This window comes from Amblyraja radiata, chromosome 39 (genome assembly GCF_010909765.2).
Source record: "Amblyraja radiata isolate CabotCenter1 chromosome 39, sAmbRad1.1.pri, whole genome shotgun sequence".
NCBI classification, from domain to species: domain Eukaryota; kingdom Metazoa; phylum Chordata; class Chondrichthyes; order Rajiformes; family Rajidae; genus Amblyraja; species Amblyraja radiata.
Genome location: NC_045994.1, coordinates 13045103 through 13068502, shown reverse-complemented (window position 1 = coordinate 13068502; position 23400 = coordinate 13045103). Strand labels below are relative to the sequence as shown.

General features: G+C 46.1%; 1 protein-coding gene across 7 annotated transcripts in view; it reads right to left on the bottom strand.

The window, feature by feature from the left end:
- Nucleotides 1-23400, bottom strand: part of LOC116967511 (transcription factor COE2) — a 212867-nt gene that overhangs the window by 67231 nt on the left and 122236 nt on the right. For all 7 annotated transcript variants that reach the window (XM_033014148.1, XM_033014149.1, XM_033014146.1 and 4 more), the window contains 2 exons: nucleotides 7084-7165; nucleotides 659-776 (listed from right to left, as the gene is read on the bottom strand). In XM_033014148.1, coding sequence (XP_032870039.1) covers nucleotides 659-776; nucleotides 7084-7165 — 200 coding nt within the window. The remainder of the gene's footprint in view (nucleotides 1-658; nucleotides 777-7083; nucleotides 7166-23400) is intronic.

Below are 23400 nucleotides of genomic sequence, written 5' to 3'. Positions count from 1 at the left end.
TTTCGTTTAGTTTAGTTTGGAGATACAGCGCACAAACAGAACCTTCGGCCCACCGAGTCGGCGCCAACCAGCGATCCCTGCATATTAACACTATCCTACACACTAGGGACAATTTTTACACATACCAAGCCAATTTAATTACATACCTGTACATCTTTGGCGTGTGGGAGGAATTCGAATTAATCTCAGAAAAAACCCATGCGGTCGCGGGGAGAACGTACAGACGAGCACCCGTAGTCGGGGTCGAACACGGGTCTCCATTGCTGCAAGCGCTGTAAGGCAGCAACTCTACCGCTGTGCCATCGTGCCGCCCTAATGCGCCACCACCCCATCACCAAGGCACCAGCGTGCCTAATTGAATAGACTAGGCACAACCAATGGATCGGACTGCGCACGGAATGGGTGGCTGCTGTTCTACACCACTATAAACCGTGAAGGCTGACCGACATTGGGGAAAAGTTGATGTACCTTGTGCATTAATTGCCTCATACTGTGTTTTGTATTGAATTCTGTCTTTACTTTGTGTACTAGTCATGTCTCTACTATTTATTTCATTCCCCTTACATGTTTTTCCTCTACATACTCAATTTTTGTAAGGTGTCCTTGAGACTCTTGAAAGGCGCCCATAAATAAAATTTATTATTATTATTATTATTACCTTCTGTGGGATCCAGGCGTTTGGCTCTGCGCCCATGCTTCGAGTTGTTGTGCACAAACATGTTATCCGAGACGGCCAACACATGCCCATCAACGTTGAGTGTTGTAGATAATACAACCTGTGGAGGAAGAAGCAGAGAACTGTGATTCCCCATTACCGGTGCTTTTATTGGTGGTCTGACTACAGCAGGGTCCTTCCATATGTTAGGGTACTGTCCGATTCACCTCAACCCCTTTGCAGACATTGGACTTTGCCTATGGATTTGATGTGCTTTAATGTTGAGAACTATACTCTGAACTTTGTATATTCCTCTTTGTTCTCTCTATCAGACTTGAGTTAAACTCAATAGTGTTGTATATAATATTTATTGGATAACATGCAAAACATTGGTGCATGTGATAATAATAAACCTAAACAAATTCTATATTAATCCCATGTTTTTAATTCACCGCACATTCCAGTCAACTTCCCAGAATTCTACCATTCACCTATGCATTAAGATCAATGTGAAGGTGCTCAATTAACCTATTAACTGCTAAATCCCTAATGATACAAGTCCAGCCTGGTCAATGAGTTATTGTGGCTTCCAATGGTCTTTTAGGCATACAGAATGCTTCTCCTGATCACAGAAGCACGATGTATGGATGAAACACTTCTTCATGTTGCCTCTGGGTCTACTGACAATGTGTGAGCCCTCTCAGTATCAATCTTGGTGCTTTTGGGAACGGTTACTTCTGATGCTGGAAATTGCCACAGCTGCTGGCAGCGGGCGGAGAGGAGCTGGCCGGTGGTGGCTTGTGGCTGGATTGTGTGAAACGCCGGCTATGAACAGGCTGAGCTTTGATATTCTGCACATTCAGAATTAATTGCCTCTCGCGCTCCGAGGAATAGCCGTCCGGGTGATATTACGAGGGCAGCTAGCTTTTGCAACGGAAAAAAACAAACCCTCCCCAGTCTTCAGGAGAGTCGGGGAAGGATTAGCAAAATTAATTTCTTGCATCTGGCAAACATAAAGGCATTTGTGCAAGGTCCATGTTTGGGATGTAACATAATCTGTGAGATGAGCGAATCAATCCACTTAATCATTTAAACGAGGGTTGCTGTAACGAGTTGCAGTGGAAGGGGCTGAGATCTTTGGCCACTGCCAGCATTTGTCCCCCTTGTCAGTGTCCCGGGTCACCGACACTGACCCCAGCCCATCTGGAACCCATCAGTCATCTCCCGACAACTTCCTGAAACACCTCCCTCCATTTCCTGCTTGCCTTCAATCTCCACTGAGCTCCTTGCCTTTCAGAACCACGACCCACCGAGCCTACATGCAGAGGTTCGAAACTCAAATCCCCACACCCTCACACTGGCCACACACCCTGGCATCTTCAGAAACCTCTTGGATCACGGAAAAGCAGTCGGGATTGGGATTCCAGGATGTTTTATCTTCATTTTCCCCATGATCTACGACAGGGGTTCCCAACCTTTTATCGTCCCGTTTACCCCTGGCAACTTTTCAAAAGTGAATTCACCCCCACCCCCATGTTTTATAATTCACTGAAGTCTGGCTCAACAGTGGCACCTAGGCTTAGACTGGGTGACAACCAAGAATAGTTTAGTGACTCAACTTATTACAAATATAGGGTGCAACATAACTTTGAAAATAAATGGTTTCAGGACCAGGTGAGGGATGTATAAAGATACGAAGTAGGTATATCCCTTTAACCTTATTTTATTTTCTTATATCGTTTGTTCTCTATTTTTCTCCATTTTTCTTATTTCTTTCTCTGATTTTCTTTTTATCTCTTCTTCAGGTTTTACGTTTCTACTGGTCTCTCTTCATGACTTTTTCACGCACTTACTATCCTATCTAACTCTCTCTATCCTTCTTTTTAAGGTTTAAAATAAGAAGTGGTACAGGAAAGGTATGATGTTATTTTTGGCTTATATCGCTGTAATGTACATTACTTCTAATAAATAAAATATTTTAAAAAAAATAATAGTTTGGTGACTACTGGAGGGAGAGTTGACGGCACGGAAAGCTGGCACCTGGGACAGGCTGGGTTAGCACCCCAGTCTGTGTCTTTCACGAGAAATACACCCAATAAAGCTAGGGAAAGGCCTAATGGGACGACAGATGGCACAATGGGCTGAGTGTTCGGCTGGCAACCGGAAGGTAGCCGGTTCGAATCCCGCTTGGAGTGCATACTGTCGTTGTGTCCTTGGGCAAGACACTTCACCCACCTTTGCCTGTGTGTGAATGTGTGTGAGTGATTGGTGGTGGTCGGAGAGGCCGTAGGCGCAGATTGGCAGCCACGCTTCCGTCAGTCTGCCCCAGAGCAGCTGTGGCTACAGAAGTAGCTTACCACCACCGAGTGTGACTGAGGAGTGAATGAATAATGCGATGTAAAGCGCCTTGAGTATTAGAAAGGCGCTATATAAATCCCATCCATTATCATTATTATTATTATTAATGAACCACCGTGGCCTAAAAATCCATCAGGCGAGAATGAAATGGAGAAGGAGAAAGAGGTGCAGCGCACGCACAGGCCTTGAACCTGGTGGGATGCAGGAGGAGCCCGGCCAGGACTCGCCCCACGAGCCCAGTCCCTCCACGCACTAGAGTCTCCCAACACCTGCAGAGTGGTTACTAAGAGGTTAACTGCCGATCCGTGGGCAGTTGCTGCTGGGACACGTCAGGGCCTGATCAACCCCGGCTGGGTCGCCTGGGTGAGGATGTCTGATGTTGTGAGACCCTGAAATACCCGATGACCCCAGGTCACATCACTGAGGATGCGGCCCAGCGCATGGAGAAAGTGTATATTCTTCACATTTGAGTTTACACTCGTACCATAATAAAGGAGACATTTTAAAACACTGTTTTTAACAAATCAACAATCAACGAATTTACCCCCTGGGTTGGCGAAATTTACCCCAGGTTGGGAACCCTTGACCTACAGTCTTTGCCTGTGGGCCAATCCGTTTTTATTTGCCAGAGAGACATTCTTGTGCATCGTGGTTTAAAACTCAAGGCATCCAAAGATCTCATGATCTGTACACTTTTCCAGTATATTTGATGCCGCTGAGCTGAACAGAGATTGGGACTCTTTTACATGTTTGCATAAAGTGCGGAAAGAAAAAAGGCAGAGTAAACATTCACTGCGCCCACACCGTGAAACATGCCTAGGTAAATAACTGGATCTATTAGTGGGAAAGTAAATTCCTATCTTGCCCCCACTATGAGCACTCCGAGTTTAGATACAGCGTGGGTTGGCTTTCCCTAGACACCCCAGTCAGACTTCACAAGGTCAAGATTCATAATTCACAACAAATGTGTATTCCCGTAGGGAATTGAAAAAAAACTACAAGAAAAGAGCAAAGGGAGAGGTTAAAGATAGAAAGGAAGGAGGCTTACAATATTGTCAAAGAGCATGAAGAATGGCGGGGGATTCAGAAATTGATGAAGGTGACCGAGAGGGAAGAAATAGAATGAGATGTGACCGTCGTGAGACAGGTTTATTAATAAAGTGACAAAACTCAGAAAGTCCCTTGCCCAGAGCAGGTGAATCGGGGACCAGAGGACATAGGTTTAAGGTGAAGGTGAAAAGATTTAATAGGAATCTGAGGAATAACTTTTCCACACAAAAGGTGGTGGGTGTATGGAACGAGCCATCAGAGGAGGTAGTTGAGGCCGGGACTACCCCAACTTTTAAGAAACAGTTAGACAGGTACATGGATAGGATTGAACAGGTTTGGAGGGATATGGACCAAAACGCGGGCAGGTGGGACTAGTGTAGTTGGGACATGTTGGCCGGTGTGGGCAGGTTGGGTGGAAAGACCAGTTTCCATACTCTATGACACTCTAACTAAACGTGGGCCCCTCACAGACAGAGGCAGGAGAAATTATAATGGAGAATATGGAAACAGCAAAGACAATAAACAAAAAAATTTCATTTTCTTTCAGGATAGAAGCCACAAAAAATCCCGGGAAAAAAAAAAGTGAGGTATGAAAGAACGAATGCAAAATGAGGAATTTAAAGAAATTAATCTCCTTGCAAAATAAACCCAGGAATGGGACCAAAGGAAGGAAACGCTGTTCCCAGTGGCCACAACATGAGCCGCAATAATAGCCGCGTCTCCGGACTGTGCGGTAGGTGAAGGGCTCGCTGGTGCACCTTACGCCCTGGGGGTGGGGTTGGAAACCGTGGCTATAAGTGGCCAGGGAGGAGGTGCCACCGATGGATGATGTCAGCAGGTCTTGACTTGACTTGACTCTGTCCGATAGAAATTATATCCGTTATAAAGGGGTTAATTAAGGGGTTGGACCGGCTAGATGCAGGAATTCTTAAGGGGTTGGACAGGCTAGATGCAGGAAGATTGTTCCCGATGTTGGGGAAGTCCAGAACAAGGGGTCACAGTTTAAGGATAAGGGGGAAGTCTTTTAGGACCGAGATGAGAAAATGTTTTTTCACACAGAGAGTGGTGAATCTGTGGAATTCTCTGCCACAGAAAGTAGTTGAGGCCAGTTCATTGGCTATATTTAAGAGAGAGTTAGATGTGGCCCTTGTGGCTAAAGGGATCATGGGGTATGGAGAGAAGGCAGGTACAGGATACTGAGTTGGATGATCAGCCATGATCATATTGAATGGCGGTGCAGGCTCAAAGGGCCAAATGGCCTACTCCTGCACCTATTTTTCTATGTTTCTATGTTTGCCTGCATTGTCTAATTGTTGGAAAAACTGACAAGAGTTAGTGGGACCCCACTCCCGATCCACAGCTTCAATAGTTACGTACCCTCGGCCCTCAATGACCCTCGGCATCTGATGAAGGGTCTCCACACAAAACGCCACCCATTCCTTCTTTCCAGATATGCTGCCCGTCCCGCTGAGTTACTCCAGCTTTTTGTGTCTATCTTTGGTCTATCTACACATAAGAGAGGTGCTGCATCCACTCCCAGTGGTCCCCAGGGCCTTGGCTTTTCCTGAAAGTTGCAATGAGGTCCACAACACTGGGATGCACTGGAAATGTTCCACCGTGCCACATCGCTCTTCGTTAGAAAGGCAGTGAACGCAGGAATCAATGCACTATACAATTATTCAGATACCTCGATGGTTCAGCATCTGACATACTGATGTTCCATTTCCAATGCTGACTCCAATCTCCCCGGGACCCAATTTCCAAACTAACGTTGAACCCACCAGGGCTCCAGTTTCCCCACACGAAATATAAACTCACCACTGGGGTCCCATTCCCCATGCTAATATTAAGCTCACTAAGGCCCCATTCAGCACACTAGCTTTAAACTCACCAGCACTCCATTCCCCACACTAGATATAAACTCACTGGGGTTACACTTCCCATGCTAATTATAAATGCACTAAGGTCCCATTTAGCACACCAACATTAAACTCTGCTGGGCCCCATTTACTGCACTAATAAACTCACTAGTGCCCAGTTTCTCACACCAACATTAAACTCTCTAGAGCCCCATTTCCTGCACTAACATAAAACTCATCAGGGCCCTATTTCTCATGTTAATTAAACTCACTGGGGCAATTTTTCTACCCTCCTATTGTACTCATTGGGATCACAAGAGTAAATAAGGTCATAAGGTCATAAGGAATAGGAGTAGAATTGGGCCCATCAAATCTACGCCATTCAATCATGGCTGATCTATTTCTCCCTTCTAACCCCATTTTCCTGCCATCTCCCCATAACCTCTGACACCCGTACTAATCACCTGTACTAATACGATGATTTTGTTAAATAACGTTAACAAGCATTGTCCGGGACACCTCCTTTTCTTCCAAGTAGTTCTATTTAGGGATGCAGTCAGGGCCTTGTCTTAGTGGCTTAGCCAGAGCGGAATGCTTGCAACAGGACAGGCTTCCCTCAGTATTTCACATTTCCATCCGCATTCTTCATGTTGCCGTTTCGGGAGACAGGGTTGATGCAAGAACTTTCTGACTCGGAGACGAGGGCCCACAGATGACTCGAATGGTTTGGCCCCACCTATATAATGTTGTAATAAAAAGGAACTGCAGATGCTGGTTTATGCCAAAGATAGACACAAAATGCTGGAGTAACGCAAAGGTACAGGCAGCATCCTTGGAGAAAATGGGTGAGTGACGTGTCTGGTCGGGACCCTTCCTCAGACTGCTCTTCCTAGAACACTCAGTCCTGACCTGAAATGTCATCTATTCATTTTCTCCAGAGATGCTGCCTGTCCCGTTGAGTTACTCCAACATTTAGTGTCTGATCCACGGTTGGTGTTACTTGGCTTGAGAATTGGAAAATCTCACGGGTTTCCACACCAGAGGGAATGTTTCTCATTGAAGGACCACACCCTGGCATCTCAGATTAGCACCGCTGATCGTTTTGTACCATGCCCACTAGGACGATGAGGCCACAGGGTGAAAGGGAATGTAACACAGTACCTGGAATCGACGCATATCCCGGGGGTTTCCCGCTGTTTTCAAACAGTTCTGATTACACTTGAGGAAGAACTTTAAGAAGAATCTGAAAGGAAAACAAAGATGCTTTTTTATTAATACGCTCTGTGAGGAGCAGAAACAGTGCAATAAAACCCACACCCCCATATGTATAGGAGATCTCTGCGGCAGGAACGTACCAATTTGGAGAAGGAGTAGGTTTCTCAGCCACTCAAGCCCTCTCCGTCAGTTAATAAGATCACGGCTGACCTGATTGTAACCGGACCTCTACATTGCTGTCCGCCCACAGCATTCCTCAGCCAAATGCTTATCATAGATCTATCATGTTCTTAAGTTATAGGAGCAGAATTAGGCCATTCGGTCCATCAAGTCTACTCCGCCATTGAATCATGGCTGATCTATCTTTCCCTCTCAACCCCATTCTCCTGCCTTCTCCCCATAACCCCTGACACCCGCACTAATCAAGAACCTATCAATCTCCGCCTTAAAAATATCCATTGACTTGGCCTCCACAGCCTTGTGTGGCAATGAATTCCACAGATTCACCACCCTCTGACTAAAGAAATTCCTTCTCATCTCTTTTCTAAAGGTCCGTACTTTTATTCTGACTGGTCCTAGACTCTCCCACTGGTGGAAACATCCTCTCCACATCCATTCTATCCGGGCCTTTCACGATGAGAAGTTTGTGGTAAAATGCATCACGTACCAAAGGAAGCCATTCAGCCCATCATTCTATGTCAGGTATCTCCTCCCTGCCTTCTTGGTCCATAGTCTTGTAGAATATGGAGCATCGTGTGCCTATCCAGGCACATTCTGAATGCCATGATGGTTTCTGCCCTCACCCCCTTTTCGGGCAGCCCTGACCACCTACTGGGTTAAAAAACATCTCCTCAACTTCCTCAAACATCTCCTCAACTTCCATCTAATTGTCCTTCCATACATTTAAAGTGAGTAGCATTGTCATCTAAGGAAGGTCACAAGGAATAGGAGTAGAATTAGGCCATTCGGCCCATCAAGTGTACTCCGCCATTCAATTCAATCATGGTTGATTTATCTCTCCTTCCTAACCCCATTCTCCTGCCTCCTCCCCATAACGTCTGACACCTGAACTAATCAAGAATCTATCCATCTTCACTCTTCAAACCGATCCTCCCCTGCATTTAAGAGGTCGGGAGTCAACTATAAGATGGTTTAATAGTTACATCCAGGACACACCTGCCTTGGCTGGAAAATTTCCTTTCCAGAATGACATCAGTAAATCAGACAATCGAATAGTTTTATCGTTACTATTACTGAGAGTTTTTTTTTTAAGTCCATGATCCATTTGTATTTAAATTCCCCAGTTGGCTGTGGTGGGATTTGAACTCATGTTTCCAGATCAATGGTCTGGCTGCTAGCCCAGTAACTTAATTACTACACTACCTTACCCCAATTACTTTAAAATCTATCAGACCGGGTTATTGACCCCTTTGTCAGTGGAAGCAGGTCCTTCCTCTCCACTCTGTGTATCTAGATTATTTTCGACTAACTCGTTCAAGGTGCTTCATTAGGTTATTGAACTTGTGGTTCTCCTGCTTCCACCCCAAGGAGCTATCCTGACCAAGCCAATGCAGGAAGCAGTGCTGGCCCAACTGTTAATTAGTTGCTAAAGCCGTCGTTCGGAGCAAGGAAGAGGAAACCTAATGCTCGCACACACCACGACTGTGTTGACACATATATGAACAATGGACAGAATGAGAGAAAGGCCGTGACTCACCGCACACGCCAATGTGTTGAGATACCATATAGTCCACTGCCCTCTCCATGACCCACTACCTCTGTTTACTTTAGTTTAGAGATACAGCACGGAAAGAGGCCCTTCCGCCCACCGAGTCCGCACCGACCAGCGATCCCCGCACACTAACACTATCCTACACACACTAGGGACAATTTACTCTTATACCAAGCCAATTGGCCGACAAACCTGCATGTTTTTGGAGTGTGGGAGGAAACCAAAGATCTTGGAGAAAACCCACGCAGGTCACGGGGAGAACGTGCAAACTCCGTACAGACAACACCCGTAGTCGGGATTGAACCCGGGTCTCCGGCGCTACAAGCGCTGTAATGCCCCTGTCCCACTTAAGAAACCTGAACGGAAACCTCTGGAGACTTTGAGCCCCACCCAAGGTTTCCTTACGGTTCCCGGAGGTTCCCGGAGGTTTTTGTCAGTCTCCTTACCTACTTCCACTACCTGCAACCTCCGGGAACCGCACGGAAAACTTGGGTGGGGCGCAAAGTCTCCAGAGGTTTCCGTTCAGGTTTCCTAAGTGGGACAGGGCCATAAAAGGCAGCAACTCTACCACTGCGCCACTGTGCTGCCTAAACCAAACAAGTCCTTGTCACTTCCAGACTTGGCTACTCTTAACCACTCTCTCTGTCTGCTCTTTGTGACTTTCACAGTCATAAATAATAGTGTGGAAACAGGCCCTAGGCCCAACTTGACCACACCAACCAACATATACCATCTACACTAGTCCCACCTGCCTGCGTTTGGCCCATACCCCTTTAAACCTGTACCTGTCCAAATATTTCTCAAACTAAATTCTCAGTCACCCAAATGTCTCCTGTCTATTCACCCGCCTATTCACTCCGGGGCTGCATTACCTCAATATTCCCTTTACTTTCAAAACCTTGACTTACATCCTGACCAAAAACTAATCACAAAGTTCTGGAGTAACTCAGCGGGTCGGGCAACAACTCTGGAAGACATGGACAGATGAGTTTTGAGTCTTCTGAGGCTGAAGAAGGGTCCCCGATCTGAAATGTCACCTGCCCATGTCTTCCAGAGATGCTGCCTGACCCGCAGAGTTACTCCATCACTTTGTGCTTATTTGTAAACCAGCCACAGTCGTTCCTTGGTCTACATCTTGACCACTCAAAGCACCATCATCTGTAGTCAGAGGGTGGTGAATCTGCGGAATTCTTTGCCACAGATGGCTGTGGAGGCCAAGTCAGTGGATATTTTTAAGGCAGAGATAGATAGATTCTTGATTAGTACAGGTGTCAGAGGTTATGGGGAGAAGGCAGGAGAATGGGGTTAGAGGGAGAGATAGATCAGCCATGATTAAATAGCAGAGTAGACGATGGGCTGAATGGCCTAATGCTGCTATTCCTTATGACCTTATGACCATCCTCCATTCTGTGAACACCTTCAGCCCTAAAACCCTCAGGGATCTCTCTACTTCTCCAATTCTGCCCTCTTCCCCACCCCTGAACATGAATACAGCATTCAGAGCAGTGCTTCCAGTTTCCTGGAATTCCCTCCTTAATACTCCCTCATTTCTTCTCCCCTTTCAAGGCACTCTTTTATAAAGTAAAAATCAAAACTAAAACTACAGACGTTGGAAATCTGAAATAAAAACTGAAAACACTGGAAATACTCAGCAGGTCAGGCAGCATCTATGGAGAGAGTGAAGCAGAGCCAATGGTTCAAGTCAAAGATCAAAAGATCATAAGACATAGGAGCAGAGTTAGGCCATTCGGCCCATCGAGTCTGCTCCAGCATTCGGTTATGGCTGATCTATTCAGTTTGACGACCCTTCAACAGAAAGGTTCTGACAAAGGTTTCTCTGGTGTGACACATTCACCAGACTGATTCCTGGGATGTCAGGACTTTCATATGAGGAAAGACTGGATAGACTCGGCTTGTACTCGCTAGAACTTGGGAGATTGAGGGGGGATCTTATAGAAACTTACAAAATTCTTAAGGGGTTGGACAGGCTAGATGCAGGAAGATTGTTCCCGATGTTGCGGAAGTCCAGGACAAGGGGTCACAGCTTAAGGATAAGGGGGAAATCCTTTAAGACCGAGATGAGAAGAACATTTTTCACACAGAGAGTGGTGAATCTCTGGAACTCTCTGCCACAGAGGGTAGTTGAGGCCACAGTTCATTGGCTATATTTAAGAGGGAGTTAGATGTGGCCCTTGTGGCTAAAGGGATCAGGGGGTATGGAGAGAAGGCAGGTACGGGATACTGAGTTGGATGATCAGCCATGATCATATTGAATGGCGGTGCAGACTTGAAGGGCCGAATGGCCTACTCCTGCACCTATTTTCCATGTTTCTGTGTATTAACTCTTTACATTTCCATCATTTTCTATCTTGCTATTTGCCAAGTTATCTGATCGCCTGGCTGCAATTCTCCTGATGAAGTCCAGCATCGACTTTTGCTTTGTTAACTTTTCTGCTCCTGCGAGCCGCCATTAAAAATGATAGATGAATGTGTTCTGTCCACTGACTTTAACAGCGGGAATATTGATATCTCTGCATCCCTCAGTAAATGAAAGTTAAAGTACACCTTCGCATTTCAGATGGCAATAACTATTTTACTGGGAACGGAATTCACAGATTACCAAATGTATCCTGAATACAGAATGTCCTGTTACATTTCTCATCTGCTCCCATGAATTGAGAACGAGTTGCTAATGAATGGGCAGGCAGAAACACTGAGGTTAAGTACCCCAGCGCTTGGGTCTGCACTCAGCTGTATCCGGTTATTAACACACAACTCTATTACTGTGATTTATTTTTACACAACACAGTGACAAAGCCACTTCCACATCAGGTCTTCCACATCAGGAACGGTGTCTCACTCTCATTTGTAAAGCAAGGCCATCATTAATATATTAGCCGCACTTGTATCGGGCGTTTTATCTTTGACCTGCAATATTTCCTTATCAAATCTGATGTGCGTTGACTGTGGTGTTCTGATTTTCATCTCCTCCCTTTAGCAATCCCTGCCTGTAGATGTTGACTCAGACAGGGGCTGTTTCCACCCTGTATAAAACACAAAGCGCTGGAGTAACTCAGCGGGTCAGGCAGCATCGCTGGAGGGCATGGATAGGGGACGCTAGATTTATCGTAGCGGCTCCTAATGCCAGCTGTAAGTACTCGGGGCATCAGGTAAGTCGGGACGTTTTATCAGCATGATGAAAAATGTCCACAAGTAAAAAAAATAGCCCCGAGTACCTACGGCTGGAATCTCCGAGTTTGAATCAAGGGCAAAACTCGGGAGAATTCGTGAGTATCTCGGGAAAGTGGGACAGGCTCTTAACACTATCCTACACGCTAGATTAATTTACAATTTAATCCAACCAATTAACCTACAAACCTGTACGTCTTTGGAATGTGGAAGGAAACCGGAGCACCCGGAGAAAACCCGCGCAGGAATGTTCACACTCAGTACAGACCGCACCCATAGTCAGGATTCAACCCGGGTTTCTGACGCTGTAAGGCAGCAACTCTACCGCTGCACCACTGTGCCGCCCAAATCTGTAAACTTAAAGTGGACTGTGGATCAAGTCGGTACCGCTGCATGAGTGGGAGATACAGAGCTGTGGAGGGGAGCCAGAGGTCCATGTTTAAATATGAGCCATTATACTGATAACTGAAGTCGGCCCAAAATGTTCAAACATCTTGATGTACAAGCCTGATTACCATGAGCCCATTATTCTGCAGTCTTTATGAGCCCAAAGATTATAATCTATCAGGTTCCTTTCATTGCATGGTGCTACCTGACCTGTAATCTTCAAGTGAATTAACAACAGAAGATAGGAAATTAATCTGAGTTAGGGTTATCCTGCCCTTCAAGCCTGCTCTGCCTATCGTTATGTTATGAATGATCATCCAACTTGCTCTATTTTCCTGTGCTATCCTCATTTCCCTTTGTGTTCCATTAATAGCCATTTCTGGTTTGAATGATTCTGCATCCGGGGGAGAGCATTCAATGTTTCACCAATCTCTGAGAGGAGTGATTCCTCTCAGTGTATAAGTACCAGGAGCAGAATTAGACCATTCGGCCCATCAGGACCAATTCGCCATTTAAACATGGCAGATCTACCTTTCCCCCTCAACCACGTTCCACCTGCTTTCTCCCCATAACCCCTGACACCCAAATGCCCCTGTCCCACTTAGGAAACCTGAACGGAAGGTTTTTGTCAGTCTCCCTACCTGCAACCTCCGGCAACCACCTGCAACCTCCGGGAGCCGCACGGAAACCTTGGGTGGGGCACAAAGTCTCCAGAGGTTTCCGTTCAGGTTTCCTAAGTGGGACAGGGGCATAACTAATCAAGAATCTGTTCATCTGCGTCTGTAAAATACATTCTGTTCAGAATTAAAGGACGTTCTTTTAGGAAGGAGATGAGGAGAAATTTATTTAGTCAAAGAGTGGTGAATCTGTGGAGTTCTTTGCCATAGAAGGCTGTCAATGGATATTTTTAAGGCAGAGATAGAAAGATTCTTGATTAGTACAGGTGTCAGAGTTTGTGAGGAGAAGGCGGGAGAATGGAATTGGCTTCGGTAAATCGACCCCTGTGTAGAGAATAGAACTGGTGTAGTGTAGGGGTGATCGCTGGTCGGCAGGGACTCGGCGGGCTGAAGGGCCTGTTTCTACACTGTATCTCTAAAACTAAAACTTATATACAGTGAAAGTCCCTCACCGTTGAACAATTACTCTACTTTTCTGTTGTGTGCACCAGACTGGATGATCTCACATTTTTCCACATTATATTCCAAGAGCCATGTCCTTAGCTCATCCCCGCCAACGCACTCAACTCATCCACGTCCCCAGAAGCCTCTTTACATCCTCCTCCGAGCTCCCTCTCCCACCTAGGTTAGTACTGTCAGCAAACTTGGAAATATAACATTGGTCCCCCTCGGCCAAATTGTCAATATAGATTGTGAAAAACTGGAGGAGGTCAGTGCCAGCCAGGCTTCTTCGGAAGGTTTGAATGAGCCTGTAGCCAAGATGCTTTAACCTCTCTGAGCACAGCTCGATTTAGTGCCTTTTGGAAGGCGGCAGCATTTAATCAATAACCAACCCAAGCATCTTTCGATCCATATCCTGTAGACAGGCTCGAATTATAACCTTAAATTGATCTTACAAGAAAAACATACTCTGTTTTCATGTTGCTGTTGCCGTCACTTTCGGTGCGATTGTCAGTTGTACTGTTTTTACTTTTCTCCTGTTGATATTTGTAACAGGGCAGATACCTGTCCCACATCAAGTACACATCAGGGTGACGTAGAGGAGCTGAGTGCGTAGTCAGGGTGTCAAAGGTTATAGAACCATAGAAAATAGGTGCAGGAGTAGGCCCTTCGAGCCTGCACCGCCATTCAATATGATCATGGCTGATCATCCAAGTCAGTATCCTGTACCTGCCTTCTCTCCATACCCCCTGATCCCTTTAGCCACAAGGGCCACATCTAACTCCCTCTTAAATATAGCCAATGAACTGGCCTCAACTACCTTCTGTGGCAGAGAATTCCAGAGATTCACCACTCTCTGTGTGAAAAATGTTTTCCTCATCTCGGTCCTAAAAGATTTCCCCCTTATCCTTAAACTATGACCCCTTGTTCTGGACTTCCCCAACATCGGGAACAATCTTCCTGCATCTAGCCTGTCCAACCCCTTAAGAATGTTGTAAGTTTCTATAAGATCCCCCCTCAATCTTCTAAATTCTAGCGAGTACAAGCCGAGTCTATCCAGTCTTTCTTCATATGAAAGTCCTGACATCCCAGGAATGTGGGATTATGGGGAGAGGGCAGGAGAATGGGGTTAGGAGGGAGAGATAGATCAGCCTTGATTGAATGGCATAGTCTTGATGGGCTGAATGGCCCTAATTCTACTCATATTCCTCATGACCTTATGACCTGTTGACCATCTAACACCCCCAGAACAGGGAAAGCAGAGGTTCGAAAGAGAATACAGTTTTCCAGCAGAGATTCCCAGGTCAAACTCACCACAGTTTAGAAAAAGAATAAATCGAATAGTGAAAATCTTGGATAGAGTGGACGTGGAGAAGATGTTTCCACTAGTGGGAGAGTCTAGGACCAGTGGTCATAGCGTCAGAATTAAAGGAACTTCCTTTAGGAAGGAGATGAGGTGGAATGTCTTTAATCGGAGGGTGGTGAATCTGTGGAATTCATTGCCACAGAAGGCTGTGGAGGCCAAGTCAATCAATATTTTTAAGGCAGAGATAAATAGATTCTTGTTTAGTACGGGTGCCAGGGGTTATGGGCGAACACATGAGAATGGGGTTGGGAGGGAGAGATAGATCAGCCATGATTAAATCGGGGAGTAGACCTGATGGGCCGAATGGCCTAATTCTGTTGCTATCACTTATGAACTTACGAAGTAAAGTTCCCTTATGTTGTCTGATCAACTGGTTTTGCCATATAACATTTACAGCACGGAAACAGGCCATCTCGGCCCTTCTAGTCCGTGATGAACACTTACTCTCACCTGGTCCCATCTACCTGCACTCAGACCATAACCCTCCATTCCTTTCCCGTCCATATACCCATCCAATTTATTTTTAAATGATAAAATCGAACCTGCCTCCACCATTTCCACTGGAAGCTCATTCCACACAGCAACCACTCTCTGAGTAAAGAAGTTCCCCCTCATGTTACCCCTAAACTTCTGTCCCTTAATTCTCAAATCATGTCCTCGTGTTTGAATCTTCCCTACTCTCGATGGAAAAAGCTTATCCACGTCAACTCTGTCTATCCATCTCATCATTGTAAAGACCTCTATCAAGTCCCCTCTTAACCTTCTGCGCTCCAAAGAATAAAAAATAAATATATTATGGTTCCCAAGTATTATGATTATTAACTTATTGTATTATTGATTTCCATATATGTATCTATGTGTTGTAGCCTTTATGGGCCTATTAAGCTGCAGCAAGGAATTGCCTCCATTGTTCTGTTCCCGTTACCTATGACAATTAAACACTCTTGACCCTTGATGCTTGAGTAATTCGAATTTCGCTGTACTTTAATTGGTACATGTGACAATAAACTGACCTTGAAACCAGACTTTGCTGGAAAGGCATCTCTATGTTGATCATGCCTGGGCAAGATGCCCTCCCTTGGTAGCTTCCCCCACTAATACCTATCCTGTGACCATGTAAGGGCCTGTCTCACTTGGGTGACCTAAGTTCTGGCGAGTTTGCCCTCGACTCATACTCGCGGTATGGTCGACACGAGGTCGTAGGAGGTCTTCGTAACTCTCCTTCATGCTCGAGAGTGGTCTCCGCGTATTCGAGGCCTCAGCGAGGTTGTGCCGTTTTTTTCAATATGTTAAAACAATGCCTGCGAGCAAAAAAAAAAGTCGCCATGGAAATTTTTTTTTTTACTCGTAGGTTTAGTCGTAGTCGGTCGGCATGTTAGTCGTGGGTAATCGAGGGTAGTTGAAGGTAGTCGTAGATAGTCTTCATCATAGTCGAAGGGAGGTCGAAGGAGATCGAAGGAGGTCGTCTTCACTCTCCACTATTCGGTGTCCAATTTTCCCGAAGTTAGTCGTAGCTAGTCGAAGCTGGTCTTCAACATAGTCGAAGGAGGTCTTCAACATGTCATTTTTTCAAACTCTTCTAAACTCGCCAATTAGGTCGCCCAAGTGGGACAGCCCCTTAATACCTACCCTGTGATGGCGGTGTAGGCATTCAGTAGAGTTGGCACAGATCTGCTGACGGAACAAGGGTTAGGAGAGAAGTAGGGTTGGGAGGGTGGTGGGGGGGAAGGGGGTTTAGTTTAGTGATACAGCGCGGAGACAGGCCCTTCGGCCTACCGAGTCCACACTGACCAGCGATCTCTCCGTCTATCGTACACACTAGGGATAGTTTACAATATTCATCAAAGCTAATTAACCTACAAATCGGTACATCTTTGGGATGTGGGAGGAAACCGGAGCACCTGGGGGCAAACCCACGCGGTCACAGGGAGAACATGCCAACTCCGCACAGCCAGCACCCGTAGTCAGGATCGAACCTGGGTCTCTGGCACTGTGAGGCAGTAACTCTAACGTCGCACCATCATGCCGCCTATGTATTTGGATGCCTTTAAAGCTAGCATGGATTTTGTGGGCTGAAGGGCCTGTTTCCTGTGCCGCCCTGACATTCAGCCAAACGGGAGCAGATGGGCAGATGGCGGCCATGGTTGGGCAGACGAACGAAGCAATCACTAGAAAGGGTTAAGGTAGATTCCAGAAGCCTGGCTCTTAAAATAGCAGATGTGTGGCTGTTGGTCCCAGGTGAACTCCGAGCGGTTTCATTTTTTTCCCGGTCGCCATGGCAACCACATTTTGCAGCGCCGTCCCGCAACCCCCTCAAGACAACCTCAGACACGAACGCGGCTCTGAAATCTTCCTGCTCTGACAGCCAGTGGCCTGGCTTCCCTGAGCACCAAGCACAGGAAAGCTCACCATCCGCATTATATTGGCAAGGCAGAAAAACGAGAGAGGGGGAAAAAACAAAAAAAAATCTCGCCGCATTTTTACAACTTGCGATGAAGGCCTCTTTTTTTTTTTTAAACCTGCTCTCTTCGGCTCTGGTCCGTCCTAATTTGAGGAAGGACATCCTTGCGATTGAGGCAGTGCAGCGTAGGTTCACGAGGTTAATCCCCGGGATGGCGGGACTGTCGTTTGAGGAAAGATTGGAAAGACTGGGCTTGTATTCACCAGAGTTTAGAAGGATGAGAGGGCATCTTAAAGAAACATATAAAATTTTAAAAGCTAGATGCAGGAAAAATGGTCCCAATGTTGGGCGAGTCCAGAACCAGGGGCCACAGACTAAGAATAAAGGGGAGGCCATTTAAAAATGAGATGAGAAAAAAACGTTTTCACCCAGAGAGTTGTGAATTTGTGGAATTCTCTGCCATGGAGGGCGGTAGAGGTCATTTCACTGGATGAATTTAAAAGAGAGTTAGATAGAGCTCTGGGGGCGAGCAGAATCAAGGGATATGGGGAGAAGGCAGGCACGGGTTACTGATTGTGGATGATCAGCCATGATCACAATGAATGGCGGTGCAGGTTAGAAGGGCCAAATGGCCTCCTCCCTGCACCTATTTTCTATGTTTATGTCCACATGTCGGCCACTGGGGTGAAGAGGGTGGAGAAAGTCAACCCTTCTGTTTCCTTCTCTCCAGAAATGCTGCCTGGCCCACTGAGATACTCTAGTGTTTTGTGTCGATCTTCGGTGTAAACCAGTTCCTTCCTACACTAGTGCTCAGAACTACTCAGAGGAGCCAAGGGGCCTGTGTGAACAACCCTTCTGTTTATCTGTGCATTCAAGCCACTTTCCTGTGGCCTGCCCCACAACACAGTGCTGTTATTATCTGTATTATGGCCAGGCCCTGTCAGGGCGGGAGCAACGAGTGTCATTTGGCCTCATGCCTGTCTGCTTCAAAGGGATCTTGATTTGGGGATCTATAACATTGTCATTGGCCTGGGCCCCAGTTCATCTATGAGAGAACCTGATTCTGTCCATTGCTGTGACTTTAACTCATCTCTCCCCTTCCTCTGCTGCGGGAAGTTGGGTTGCCCTCCAGTAACTAATAATAATAATAATGGATGGGATTTATATAGCGCCTTTCTAATACTCAAGGCGCTTTACATCGCATTATTCATTCATTCCTCAGTCACACTCGGTGGTGGTAAGCTACTTCTGTAGCCACAGCTGCCCTGGGGCAGACTGACGGAAGCGTGGCTGCCATTCTGCGCCTACGGCCCCTCCGACCACCACCAATCACTCACACACACACACATTCACACACAGGCAAAGGTGGGTGAAGTGTCTTGCCCAAGGACACAACGACAGTACACACTCCAAGCAGGATTCGAACCGGCCACCTTCAGGTTGCCAGCCGAACACTTAGCCCATTGTGCCATCTGTCGTCCCAACTAGCTTCAGAGGTCCCGATGCTAAGATTCTGTTGGAGAGTGGAGCAGATGCTGGTTTAAACCGAAGATAGACACCAAAAGCTGGAGTAACTCAGTGGGGCAGGCAGCATCTCTGGAGAGAAGGAATGGGTGACGTTTCGGGTCGAGACCCTTCTTCAGGCGGATTCTGTGGGATCCGTCCAGTGATGGAACGAGGAACAACCAGGGCGGAAACAGGCCCTTCGGCCCACTGAGTCCGTGCGGACCAGCGATCCCTGCACACTAACACTATCCCACACCCATGAGGGGCAATTTACACTCATACCAAGCCGATTGACCTACTAATCTTTAAGTCTTTGGAGTGTGGGAGGAAACCGAAGATCTCGGAGAAAATTCACGCAGGCTGCGGGGAGAACGCAAAAACTCCGTACAAACAACACCGATAGTCAATATCGAACCCGGGTCGCGGCTGCTGTAAGGCAGCAACTCTACCCCTAGTTCTGAGTGCGTCAGTACAATCTCCTTTTCTCTCTTGAGCCTTCTTGTCTTTGTTATTGAGGAGTATTCTATTTATGCCTGGGCGTTGATGGAAACAGATTTAAATGCTGCCTGCCACAGCATGGTGCCCATTCTCCGAGTCTTCTACCGTTCCACAGAGCTTAGATCCGCAAGCATCTGCTTCCTATAATTCACAACGCCCACCTCTCGTCCCTTCACCCCACCTTTCAGCACACGAGAAATCGTTCTCCTTTAGGGAGAAGGACATGTTTGCAGTCTGCAGTTCTGCGATTCCCGATGGCCCAAGCTCACATCATGATGCAATGCTGCGCAGCCTAGTTGGAGCTTTAAGTGGGGAGTGTACATGGGCAGCGAACTGAAGCAGTAATCATGGTTGATAGAGAACCAAGACAAAACAAAATTCAACAGTAAATGGCCATTATTAGTTGGCACAGTCGCCACAGATTAAGATGCATTCTTGAATATCCTTTCCTAGCCCTTTGCATTCTTTTGCAATCAACGCAATCCAAAGAATCTTCACTAAAAGACAAACTGCTGGAGTATCTCTGGAGATAGACATAAAATGCTGGAGTAACTCAGCGGGTCAGACAGCAACACAGGGGAAAAGGAATAGGTGACGTTTTTGGTCGAGTCCCTTCTTCAGGTGGATATATCTGTTGGAGTATCTCTGGAATACACAGCGGCAAAGCTGGTAGGCCCACTGCCTCACAGCGACAGAGACCCGGGTTCGATCGTGACCTTGGCTGCTGTCTGCGTGGAGTTGGCATGATCTCCCTGTGACCGCGTGGGTTTCCTCCGGGTGCTCCGGTTTCCTCCCACATCCCAAAGATGCGCGGGTTTGTAGTTTAATTGGCCTCTGTAAATTGCCCCTTAATGTGTAGGGAGTGAATGAGAAAGTAGGATAACATGGAACTAGTGTGAATGGGTGAACAATGGTTGGCATGGACTTGGTGGGACCGTTTCCATGCGCTATCTCTAAACTAAACTAAACCAGTGGAATTCCATATCACATTATTTGTACAAGTTTGTTTAGATTTATCAAAGATTATGGGAAGCTGTTATGGAAAATATTAAGTATGAATCCCAGAGAATCACAGATCCAGTGCCCTTTTTTTGAGTATGTTAATATTATCATCAACTCTATATCGCTCTTATATTCTGTTTGCTATCATTTCTGCTTGCTCTCTCTCACAGTATATAAGCACAGGCTTGACTTGATTTGGCCACAATGCAAAACGGACCACCATTGACTGAACCCAGATAGGGGGCAGGGATGGAAGTTTTCGTACCAAGAGCAGGAATCTACAAAGGTTAGGGGGGGGATTCATTCTCATTGGTGAACGGACTCCATCGACACACAGAAAATTCTACCGTAGCAATGAAATCACAATTTGAAAGCATTAAGTTGTGCCACTTTCCATCTATTTTTAGGGGCAATTGACCTCTCACCTCCAACCCTGAACCTCTTCTTGCCTCTCCTCACCAACACTGCCCCGTTTGGCATTCAGTCTCATGGATTCTAAGGCTGTACTTGGTTGATGTACAGTGTGATCGTACATTGGGAACAATTGTCAGGTATTTCCGTGTATTTTGTTCATATCACGTCCTATTGAAAAGACATAGCTGACACATTGATCGGATTATCGGAGGTGACTGAAACTTATTGAAACAGAAAAGATTGTTAAGGGCTTGGACACGCTGGAGGCAGGAAACATGTTCCCAATGTTGGGGAGTCCAGAACCAGGGGCCACACAGTTTAAGAATAAGGAGTCAGCCATTTAGAACAGAGACGAGGAAACACTTTTTCTCACAGAGAGTGATGCGTCTGTGGAATTCTCTGCCTCAGAGGGCGGTGGAGGCAGGTTCTCTGGATGCTTTCAAGAGAGAGCTAGGTAGGGCTCTTAAAAATAGCGGAGTCAGGGGATGTGGGGAGAAGGCAGGAACGGGGTACTGATTGGGGATGATCAGCCATTGAATGGCGGTGCTGGCTCGAAGGGCCGAATGGCCTACTCCTGCACCTATTGCCTATACAGGGGGGGAGGCCGAGAAGATAGGAAGTATCTTCAGAACATTAGGTTATAAGGTCATGTGATAGGAGCAGAATTAGGCCATTCGGCCCATCAAGTCTACTTCACCATTCAATCATGGCTGATCTAGCTCTCCCTCCTAACCCCATTCTCCTGCCTTCTCTCCACAACCCTTGACACCTGTACCAATACCTCAAACAGTCAATAAGGGGAGCGAAATCTAAAATTAATGTTAGTTATCTCACATTTTCTCACACTCTGATACGATTGATAGGGGACGATCAGCCATGATCACAATGAATGGCGGTGCTGGCTCGAAGGGCCGAATGGCCTCCTGCACCTATTTTCTATGTATCTATGTATCTATGAGTGTAAATGTTCCAGTTTAACAATGGGAATGTTCACGGAGTAACCAAGGACAGAAGTCAACTCAACTCGCCGTTAAAACTGAGCCATTAAAATCGACGGGAGGGAATATTGTGAGCTGCTGAGTCGGTCTGAGAACCTGAAAATCCAGGGTGAGCTCGAAATCCCCAGCCATATTGTTACTGATGGAGCACTGCTGATGAAGCCTTGCCTCTGCAAACACAGCAACTCATCTCCGTGCTCCCTGCCAGAACGAATTGCAGAGCACTAAGGTGTCTTTTGCGGGTTGTGAGCGAGAGATAGAGTATTGACTCCGTTGCGATGAGGCATCGGGGAAACATACAGGTATCTGTCCATATTTCATCCGACAATCTGCAACCTAACCTTGGTGGTGTTCCAGATCTAATGACTTATCAGGTTAAAGGAATTAAAGATCTGTCAGCTTTGTGCGACTTTTCAGTGGAACATGGGATGTAGAGACAGCCTTTGCAAAATAAAAGCCATGCAGCGAACAGTAAATATACTCATCGCAACTGATGTAAGATACCTTCCCAATAAATAATAGACCACAGTCTCAGTCATGGTTCTGTTGTTGAGACTTTTAGACCCTGAGTTAGGAGATACCTGCTTCAAGTCCAGCATCAAAATCTTGACTAATATTCCTATGCAGCCTTTTCTTTGTAGACAATTAGATGCTGGGACACATATTAATTTAAAATAAAGCTACATTTACCAAATAGGTACAAAGTGTCTAGCGTAACTCAGTGGGTCAGGCAGCTACTCTGGAGAAAAGGAATAGGTGACGTATCGGGTCAAGACCCTTCTTTAGACTGGCTGACGCAAGGTCCCAGTCTGAAGAAGGGTCTCGACCCGAAACATCACCTGTTCATTTTTTCCTGAGATGCTGCCTCACCCGCTGCGTTACTATTTTCTGTCCATCTTCAGAGCAAACCAACATCTGCAGTTCCTTCCAACATTACATTTATCAACAATTTGCCTTCTATCAATATACCCTCAGTGACCAATTAACTTCTAAGTTAATAAACTAATAACTAATAAAATGTATAAAATCAATACACATTAAAATTAAAATTCTGAAAATGTGAAAATCTAGTTTTTATCTTTTTGGAGGTGACGGTGCACAAGTCACAAACAAAGCATTCTTCATAAAAGTGATAGGAGCAGAATTAGGCCATTCGTCCCACAAAGTCTACTCCACCGTTCAATCATGGCTGATCTATTTATCCCTCTTAACCCCATTCTCCTGCCTTCTCCCCATAGCCCGATACCCGTACTGATCAAGAATCTATCTACTGTATCTCTGCCTTAAAAATATCCATTGACTTGGTCTCCACAGGCTTCTGTGGCAGTGAATTCCACAGATTCACCACCCTCTAACTCCTATGCAATGCCGAGGGAATGCAGCATTGTTTTTTTTGGATGTAAGGCTCTGTTTGCTCACTCTGGCAGGCATGAAAGAACCACAGCGCTGGTTTAAATTAAAGCAGGGTTGTCTCAGGTTGAATACTTATTCATCCACATCACTAAAGCATGGGTGAACTGGTGGTTGGCCATCTGTGCGAGCTTGCTGCGTGCCATGCGGCTGCTCCATGGCCAACAAGGTAACAGTGACCGCATTAAAATGTGTTTCATTCGCCCTGTTCGAGATGCTGTGAACGGTACTTGGTAAGGTCA